General features: G+C 32.3%; 1 protein-coding gene across 1 annotated transcript; it reads right to left on the bottom strand.

The window, feature by feature from the left end:
- Window positions 1–1,106: 1,106 nt before the first annotated feature.
- LOC139842161 (uncharacterized) lies at window positions 1,107–3,651 on the bottom strand. Its single transcript, XM_071832333.1, has 4 exons — window positions 3,182–3,651; window positions 2,616–2,744; window positions 1,863–2,365; window positions 1,107–1,742 (listed from the first exon to the last, which is right to left on the bottom strand). Exons 1-4 carry the CDS (start codon window positions 3,621–3,623, stop codon window positions 1,107–1,109), a joined length of 1,710 nt encoding a protein of 569 aa, XP_071688434.1. The 5' UTR covers window positions 3,624–3,651.
- Between the last annotated feature and the right edge of the window lie 5,646 nt (window positions 3,652–9,297).

The following is a 9,297-nucleotide window of genomic DNA, read 5'->3' as shown; positions in this document are numbered from 1 at the left end:
ACAGAAAATAATTATTAAATATTTTCTTAATATAAATATAAATATATTATAATAACATGTATATATAAATAAAGATAAAGATGGTATTCACCCGCCCTTTCGCTTAGTGCGGGGGGCAGCGGGGAGGGGGGTTTTACCGGCCATGCCCTCGGATTGGTCCGGATTTCCTTCAGGATAGTAGTTGGGGGCTGGTTATGCAACTACAGGAGATGAACGCGTGGGTGGTTAAGTCCCCCCTGAATAATCCCAAACTGATGTCCAAAAAAAATCGTACGTTTATATATTTTTTCTACTTATTAATTAGAAAAAAATTAATAACAAATAATAATATGGAAGGATAATTTATCATGTAGCATACCTTTGCATTTGACAACCCAACATAAGTAATCAGATAATGACAAATAAGCCGGATTAATAACAGGCTGACACATAAGCATATTTACACACGCTTTATATAATGTATAGATAGATAGATAGATAGATAGATAGATAGATAGATATGTATATAAAGAAATTGTTAATATTTACTTACGATTGCATTATTTTTTGAGTAAAATAAAAAATTAAAGTTTTTGTTTAAAGATGGTGGTCTTTTGGGTAAGAGCAGAGTTGGAATGTTTCATCAAGCCTTTACGTGTATATATGCCCATTTAAAGCTTAAGGCCAAAGGGTAAGTGGATAGGATTTGAAAGCCAGCAAAATTGGGCTAATTTGACTCAAGTCAAAATGACTGTTTAAACAAACCTGTGGAATTTGGAACTAGTTTTGAGCAATATACATCATACCAGTGGCAAATGAATTAAAGGGAAAAGGAGAAAGAGCATTTGAGCAAGCCAGAGATGCAAAGATGAAAAACTTTTGCAGTTTGACTATTGAAATTTTATGGGATAGTGGTTTCTGCAACCATATTGTGTACATTATTCCCCTAAATTTTCTTACACATAAAAGATAAAATAAGGATTTTTTTATGTATATTATTAAATATCTAACAAGCAATACGAGAAATACAGTTGCATTCAATTTACGAAAAGAAGGTGCCATACAAAACTAAATGTGTAATGAATCTTCAAATATAGAGCCTGATCGTGTACAACAACGTTGAACCATTAAACGCTTGGGCTTTTATAGTAGAGCATTTGTTTCTTCGGCTTAAAGAGAGATTTCGAACCATACGTTGAGTGAAGCACGTCATTTAGAAGAGACCAATGTAGTACGACATAAAAAACGATAGATAGAAGAGCAAGTAAACTAATTGAACCTCCTATGGTATAATAGCCCTTGTGATGGTACAACACAAAGAAACTGACACTGAAAGCAATCATCATGGTCACTATAGAAAAGAAAAGTGTTGTTAGACCTTTCATTAGCTTTGTGGGTAATGATTCTATGAAATCCTCTTGAGCGTAACGCGAAGTGAGTATTGACAAGAACACAAGTATGGAAGTTGTAGACAAGATTAAAGAAATGGCATCAAACATGACAAACACTATGAAGGTCGGTGTGTGACGGAACATGGGATAACCATTTCTCTGATCATACCCACCTGGAATTGTATAAGCAACTCCAAATACTATGGTGGCTATCAGTGTAGCAACCAACATGCATTTACTAGCTGTTCCTTTCATCCACTTCTCACTTTCAATAAGTAAATCGTTGTGGGTCTCGCTGAATAGTTCGCTTGGTGTGAGACCTCTGTTGTTTCTTTTTTCTGTGTAATGTGGAGGTATCATGGACTCTACTTTCTACAACATAGCATGAGATAATTAAGCCCTCGTATAATTGTGAGAAATTCTTTATAGAAAGAAAAAATGTACATAAATATGGTTCTTAACTTGTAGTGTATGAGAGGGAGAATATTGTACCTTATACCATAACAATCGACGTTGCATCTGAAAAGCTGCTCCCGAGACATCTTGCAGTCCATTATTTTTTGCATTTTTAGCAACAGTATGCAACAAAGTATTTCCATCTCTGTCCTTCTGAGTAACTATTAAGTCCTTCATTGAGCCAATCTCATCTAAGAGATTGTAGATACTTTCATGGCGACGAGAGACAGCAACGTGAAATATATTTTGTAGATTGTCGTTTACTTTCCAAATAAGATCAGGATATTTACGAAAAAGCTCAACCAAAAAGTTAATGTTGCCCATTTCAGCAGCAAGAAAAAGTACCCGAGCAGGGTATGTTCTTATTTGAGTTGACGATTGACCATCTTGAGAAGTTTGTGTCACGAGTGTTGCAGGGCCTCTGAGTCTATCATGTAATACTCTTTGTGACCATCGCCCGGAACGTGTCAAAATTAGATTTAGTAATTGCATTGCTTCACTTGTGTTTGAATGTGTTCTCCCCTTGAAACAACCCATCACTGAAAAAAATGACCATCAAAGATGAAACCATATACAAGTAACAAAATTAACAGTAAATAACAAGGTTGTCCCTATTTATTTGTTTCTGTGCGTGTCATTAAGATTTGTCCATGCGGTTTGCTTTTTTTGATTGATTATTACGCCCCTTGTGATTTGGTCATTTTAGGTGCAAAAAGGACCAAGTCCATCAGAATTTCATACCACATAGACGTTGATAACGATGAAAATAATAATCAAATTGAAAATTACTTCTGCTCATAAGATTTGGCTTGGGTTCTTCAAATGCTGAAGGTTTTCGAGCCAAAAGTCCAAGAATATCTTGAGTCTCTCTAGCACCTTCAATGTCTGGTATTTCCGGAAATATTCGTATTGCAATATCTACATAGAAATTGAAAAGTGATCATTTAATGACTCATAACCAATTAAAAAAACAAGATGAATATCATATTTGAAACGACGTGAGAGACAATCACCCCTCACAAGCTGAAATACTGGACTAACTTGGTATCTCTAGGTTTCAACTAAAAAAATCATGGTGGGGGATATTTATTAGCCACAACTTTAAGCTTATAAGGGACTCTAATTCGTTTATCAATCCGATATGAGACACGTTATTACAATAGTTATGCTTAAAATAGGTCTAATGACACTTGCATGTCTATAATATAGTGTCATAAAGTGGATCATAGTCTAAGATGATGGATGAATGTCAAGCATCATTAGACACAGTCTGTAGATCTCTCTTCTAGACATAAGCATAATTATATATCCATCCATTTCATTTGTATTTTAAAAACAAAAAGACAAAAGATTACCAAATAGATCAGTCTGCACACATTTTAAGCAAACCCATATATAATCCGCATATGTCCAGCTTTCACGATCGGCTACATCATACAAATAGTTTACCATGTCACGCTTTCCATATAGAGCAGCAATAAGAAGTGGTGTCATATTTGATCTATTACGAATTGTCAGCAAATCACTGTTCCTAGCCACCATAATTCTGGCAATTTCAACATTTCCAGTCATAGCTGCCAAACAAAGGGCAGTGTTCCCATTCTCATTCTGATACACCAAATCGGTATCTTGCATCACGAGAACAAGATTTCGCACGAAATCTGTGCTTTGGGAAGACGAAGCAGCAATATGAAGCACTGTGTCACGGTTATCAGTGATGCCACACTGTACAAGTGGTCTGTCATACTGACTGGGTAGTTGCAATATGTATTCAGCTGTTTCCCAAACTCCTTCCATCGATGCTTTATATAGGGCCGAACATATGCCAACGTGATGTGGGACTCGAGTTAAAAAGGTCAAAGTGGGCTTGAAGATTCCTGGCAAGGCAAACGACCACGTATTTTATTATTAAGTTTATATTTATTTACTTATTTAGATTATCATGTTTTAATATTTAAATATTTAGATATTATAATCTTAGGTGTTAAGAGTCATAGTCGGTTTGTTTGTGCATATATATAGTTCGTATCATGTAACTCAAGAGGAGGGATCTATCTTTTGAGTTAATTAAAAATATTGAGTTTCTATACTCCATTAATTGTGTACGTAGGAGGGATCTATCTTGAGTTACATGATACGAACTATATATATGCACAAACAAACCGACTATGACTCTTAACACCTAAGATTATAATATCTAAATATTTAAATATTAAAACATGATAATCTAAATAAGTAAATAAATATAAACTTAATAATAAAATACGTGGTCGTTTACCTTGCCAGGAATCTTCAAGCCCACTTTGACCTTTTTAACTCGAGTCCCACATCACAACGAAATCCTGTCTTCTCTCATCGAAGCCTTTAAAAGAAACATTACATCATATTAGGAGATTGGCTCTACTTAAATTAACAAACCATTGACATAATTAGAGATTGTAAGACGTCATATTGAAAGTAATTAAAAGATAAGACGTGAGAACAATGTGAAAAACATCTGTCATACTAGCATGTTATTTGTTGTGAAAGATTCTTTCTCAAATCGATTTAGCCATTCTGATATTATTATGTGTTATGTTACTAACTTATAATACTATCATACTATACTATACAGTACTATACTAATAGGGTGAATAATAACTACTACAGTATCTTTTTGTATAAGTGCAATTGTAATTTGGAAAAAAATAACATATAAATTTGAATGGTAATAATGCGACGAAGAGAGTATAACTTACCAGTAAAAAGAACTTGAAATGGATGGTTGATTCCCACCACAGCTTGTCCTGGTGGTGCAGTAGTGGGATCTGGTGCTTGTGTCTGTATAACTTGTGGTACTATTTCTGGTGGTGGTGTTGGTGCAATAGTGGGATTTGGTCCTTGTGTCTGTATAACTTGCGGTACTATTTCGGGTGGTGTTACTGGTGCAATAGTGGGATCTGGTCCTTGTGTCTGTATAACTTGCGGCGGTACTATTTCAGGTGGTGTTACTGGTGCAATAATGGGATCTGATCCTTGTGTCTGTATAGGTTCTGGTGCTGTTTCGGGTTCAATATTTTGACTGCCCACCTCAAGTGCAATATGTGGTTGTAGTGAGGGTGCTTGTTCTAGTCCCAGTGATGGATCCGTTCCCACCAATGGCATCGTTGGTTCCTGTCCCACCTGTGGACCATCTGGTCCTACTTCATGTTCACCAGGCGTTCCATTTGTCGATGTCAATTCGTTTGCCAACAGGGGTTCCATTTGTTTCCGGACTTCTTAGTTCTTAATAATGTGTACTGTCATAACAGAAATTAATCATTTTTGTTATCATTGAAACCTACCTTAACACTAGCTAATCATTTAGCTGTGGTAAATTCAATATATGGGTTGTGTTTATCACAAAAGGAAACTATATGGAGCATTCATCTGAGTTTGGTCTATAGGGTTCTTTTTTTTTTTTTTGAAAAGCAGTATAGTATATTATATATAAACTCAAAGTGCAAGTACATCAAAAGAATACATCGCAAGGTGATGGATACCGAGCTAGAATCCAATTCCAACAACTATACAAATTTCTCACTTAAATGGTAACTTAAACTAGATAAACGCTAGGAGGTCTATAGGGTTCTAAACTTGTGTCAACTCCCTTGTTGTTAAATGTAATTATTATTATATCAATATCAAAAGCTTGTAGGGAAGCTAATCTATATTACTACCTAAACCAGGTATCTCATATATTACTATTTAAGTCATTTCATGAATACACCCTTAACTTCTCATAGATTATTAAGATAAAAGTTAGCTCTAAGAAAGGGAGTGTTGTGCAGTTTTCAAAGTGCTCTAATGTGTCTTTAATTATCTTCATTTGTTGACTCTAATTGGGGAAAATGTATCAGTATTTGTTTAGGCATTCTCGTGTGTTTCAAATGCTTCATTAGTTCAGTAGTTCACTATTTGTGTATTTGCGTGTATTGGTGCAATTGTTTGTCGTAATAGTTTGTGGTTACAGTCTAGGTCAATGGGTGTAGAAGAGATCAATTGATCTTTCAATCAGACACTTATTTCTGAACTATTGTATCTTTGTATCTTTTAGATCTTTCTGATCCAAATTAATTTAAATTTCTGTTTTTCGCCACACATAAAAAAAAAAAAAAAAAAAAAAAAAAAAAATTGGGGAAAATGTACTTCTAACATAAAGTAAGCATAAAGTAACGTTTAACTAATATCTCTCATCATAGTTTTTAGGCATGGTTTTAGATATCCTGTTAGTCCTTTGTTTTACTTTAGCTTTGAAGATCATTATAAACATGATGTATACAGTGTCATAATTAGTTATTGGTGAGTTGATATGGATAATTACGATTATGTGTGACTTTGGTGTTTCTGGTCTTGTGCAAGCAAAATATATTTCGTGATTTTAAGACAGCAATTTTAATTAGTTCTAATTTGTTTATTTAGAGAACTAAACATTTTGAATTGGATCGTCATCTTGTTAGAGAAAAAAAAATTAGTAAAATGGTTATTTAAATTGAGAAGATAGATTCAAAAGAAAATGCACTAGACAAAATTTATACAAAAGTTTATTTGCAGGTTATCACAATTTGTGTAATGGATTTCATATATTATAAAAGTTCCATATTTAATTTGAGGGAGGTGTTAAGAAAGTCAAGAGATAATGAAACATGTAATTAATACGGAGTAGTTCTTTAGTTATTCATATTTTAAAATTGTAATATTAATATTACATTTTCAGGTGAAAAGAAGATAGATGACTGAGAGTCACGGGATTTTGAAAGCGCCGCATCTAGCTCAGCAACTTCTTCAAAAGAGATGACGGATACGAAGAAGAGAAAGTCCTTATTTATTCGATTTGCCCAGAATCAGTTCTCCTTCGTCTTTCTTTCGATGATCAAACCTAAGAAATGCAGACTTTCTAATTCCAATGTTGGGGAAATTCCCCCACCCAAAAAGCGTAGAGCCTTAGTGACCCGCGTGTCATAAGCTGGTAATCAGTAACAAGTTGTTGAGTTGTTAGTTCTAAGGACTAGACATGCAAGTGGTCAATCTAGAAAAAGTAAGAAAAGGTATTATGTTACTTTCGTGTCACGATGAGAAGTTCACGATATGTCAAGAAAATATATACTTCCCTGTCCCATCTTAAGTATCAAATGTTAACTTTTTAAAGTTTTTTTTTATCAACTTTGACCTTAAATATTTTTATTTGTACAATATAATATTTGATGAAAATTATATGAATGAATTGTGTTTTAAATGTGTTTTTATTTATATAATTTTCATCAAATATTACAGTATATAATACAAATAAAAATATTTACGGTTAAAGTTAACAAAAAAAGACTTTGAAAAATATATAGTGGACACTTAAGATGGGACATTAGTTTAATTCATGATAATTGTTTTCTATTCATGACATTAGTTTAACTCCTTTCTTTCGTATTCTTATGGTCATATAGTCATGAAGTGATTATTCTATTTGTTTAAAACACTTAATTAGAGTGATGAATGTTACTTCCTCCGTATTTAATTTATTGTCCAGTATTCTATTTTGAAATGTTTCAAATTAATTATCCACTTTCATAAATAGAAAAGAATGAGAAGATTAATATTTATTAATGACCTTAATCTATGTAGATAGATTTAAAGGAGAATGAAAAAGTAAGAGTAAAATTGGAAAGTAAATAAAAAATACAGTACTTTTATGACATTTTTTTAAATTGTTTATTTATTATTTTTTTTTTATCTAGAGACGGTTAGTAAGAATGAGTATTTATAATGAGTTTCCCATGTAGAAAGTATTCGTCACTTTTTTTCTATCACACATATCATTAATTTAAATTATTAAAATAAATCAATGGGTCTATTTACACAATAAGCAACATGCAATTGCTTTTTATCTTCACAAATATATACAATATACAATTTAATCAAGATTATCACAATGTTTAACAATTTTTTTAATGTTCAATGGGTATCCATTAAGCCACTTCATCCAACGATTATGAATGTGAACAGATAACTTAAATGGAAAATTATATAGATACGAATGAAAGAAATAAATTAATATGGAGTTACCAATCCAATTCGGTGCATTATCATCTATTTATATCTTCCAAAATGAAGAAGAAAAAAAAAATTCTAATGACAACTCTAAAGATTGTCATTAAGATATTAGGGCATACAAAAACAACTTGTACATACATAAAACTTAACGACTTCCTAAGAAATAATCACCAAATGTATCACTTTTTTTAATGACAAACTTAAGGGTTATCATTAAAAAAATCCAAAGAAAACAGGTAAAAAAAAAAAACGATTTTAACAAGACTATTACCCGTACTATATATACTTTTGGTTAGAATTGGGCGTCTATATAACAATTCGTATTTCCGTCATTGTTAAATAGTAAGGTAATAATATTCTCATCTGCATTTCAACCTTCTAACAACTTGATAAATCTATACAAAGTGACAAATTATTAAAATGGAGACAAAAGTATGACACATAATATGCGTTGACCAAAACCAATCAACAACATCTAAGTCAAAATCAAAACTCATCTTAAGGCCACTTTCAATGGATAGTTACCCACATCCGTTATTGGCCGCCACCGGCTCACCATGATCGTCAGCAAACCGTGAGAGTCGCCGCCAGTGTAGCATGCAACGGCTCTAACGAGTCGATGTGGGCCCCATTTCACCTTTTTTTCCCCACCTGAACATCCCGATTTCTTTACTTCATTTTCTTTCCTTCTTCTTTTTTAAGTTAGAGATAAGATTATGTATAATTGTAGAGAATCAGAGATGGATACATGAATCTGGAATGCAAATTGTTTAGGTGTATTTGGGAAGAAGATGAATCAATTGTGGGTGGGTAGGTGGATGGGTGGGTAATGAATTAATGTTAAAAACGTATAAATATATCTGAAATTTACCGGAGCATTAAATTTTCATTTATTTGAGTTGGACTTTTATTACTGTATTAAAGTTACTTGTATTTTATTTTAATGATAAAAGTACTACGCTATATTAATAAGTTTATTTTTTTATGTAACATTTTTTAAAAGGGTGACGATATATTTAAAATCATTTTTACTTCATCCACCAAAATTACATATTAACATGTTGTACTGTACAGTCTGTTAATGCATAAAATTTGGTGGATTGGTTTCAAATATTTTCCTCATATTATGTGTATTTAAATTTAAATGATTTTCCTCGTATTACGCATTAAAATATTTGTATTTATTTGTATTTAAATACACATAATATAATATGAGGAAAATAGGAAATTTGATAAGGGTTTCTTTATTTTTTTTAAATCAATATTTAAATAGTCCATACCATAAAATCATAAGTGGATTAATTTCAAATATTTTACTAGTCCAAAATATTGTATTATAAATTCTAAAAATATATAGGGTTACATTATTATTTTTAGTGGTGTTCTATATAAAAAAAATTGATAAACT

This window comes from Rutidosis leptorrhynchoides, chromosome 4, assembly GCF_046630445.1.
Source record: "Rutidosis leptorrhynchoides isolate AG116_Rl617_1_P2 chromosome 4, CSIRO_AGI_Rlap_v1, whole genome shotgun sequence".
Lineage (NCBI taxonomy): Eukaryota > Viridiplantae > Streptophyta > Magnoliopsida > Asterales > Asteraceae > Rutidosis > Rutidosis leptorrhynchoides.
The sequence above is the reverse complement of the archived record's forward strand: the minus strand, read 5'-3'. Positions and strand labels throughout refer to the sequence as shown.

Coding starts and splice junctions, on each gene's coding strand:
- LOC139842161 (XM_071832333.1), bottom strand. CDS start 3,623: ATGGAAGGAGTTTGGGAAACAGCTGAATACATATTGCAACTACCCAGT. Junction 2,745..3,181: donor TGTGCAGACTGATCTATTTG/GTAATCTTTTGT, acceptor ATTTCTATGTAG/ATATTGCAATACGAATATTT. Junction 1,743..1,862: donor GTCGATTGTTATGGTATAAG/GTACAATATTCT, acceptor GCTATGTTGTAG/AAAGTAGAGTCCATGATACC.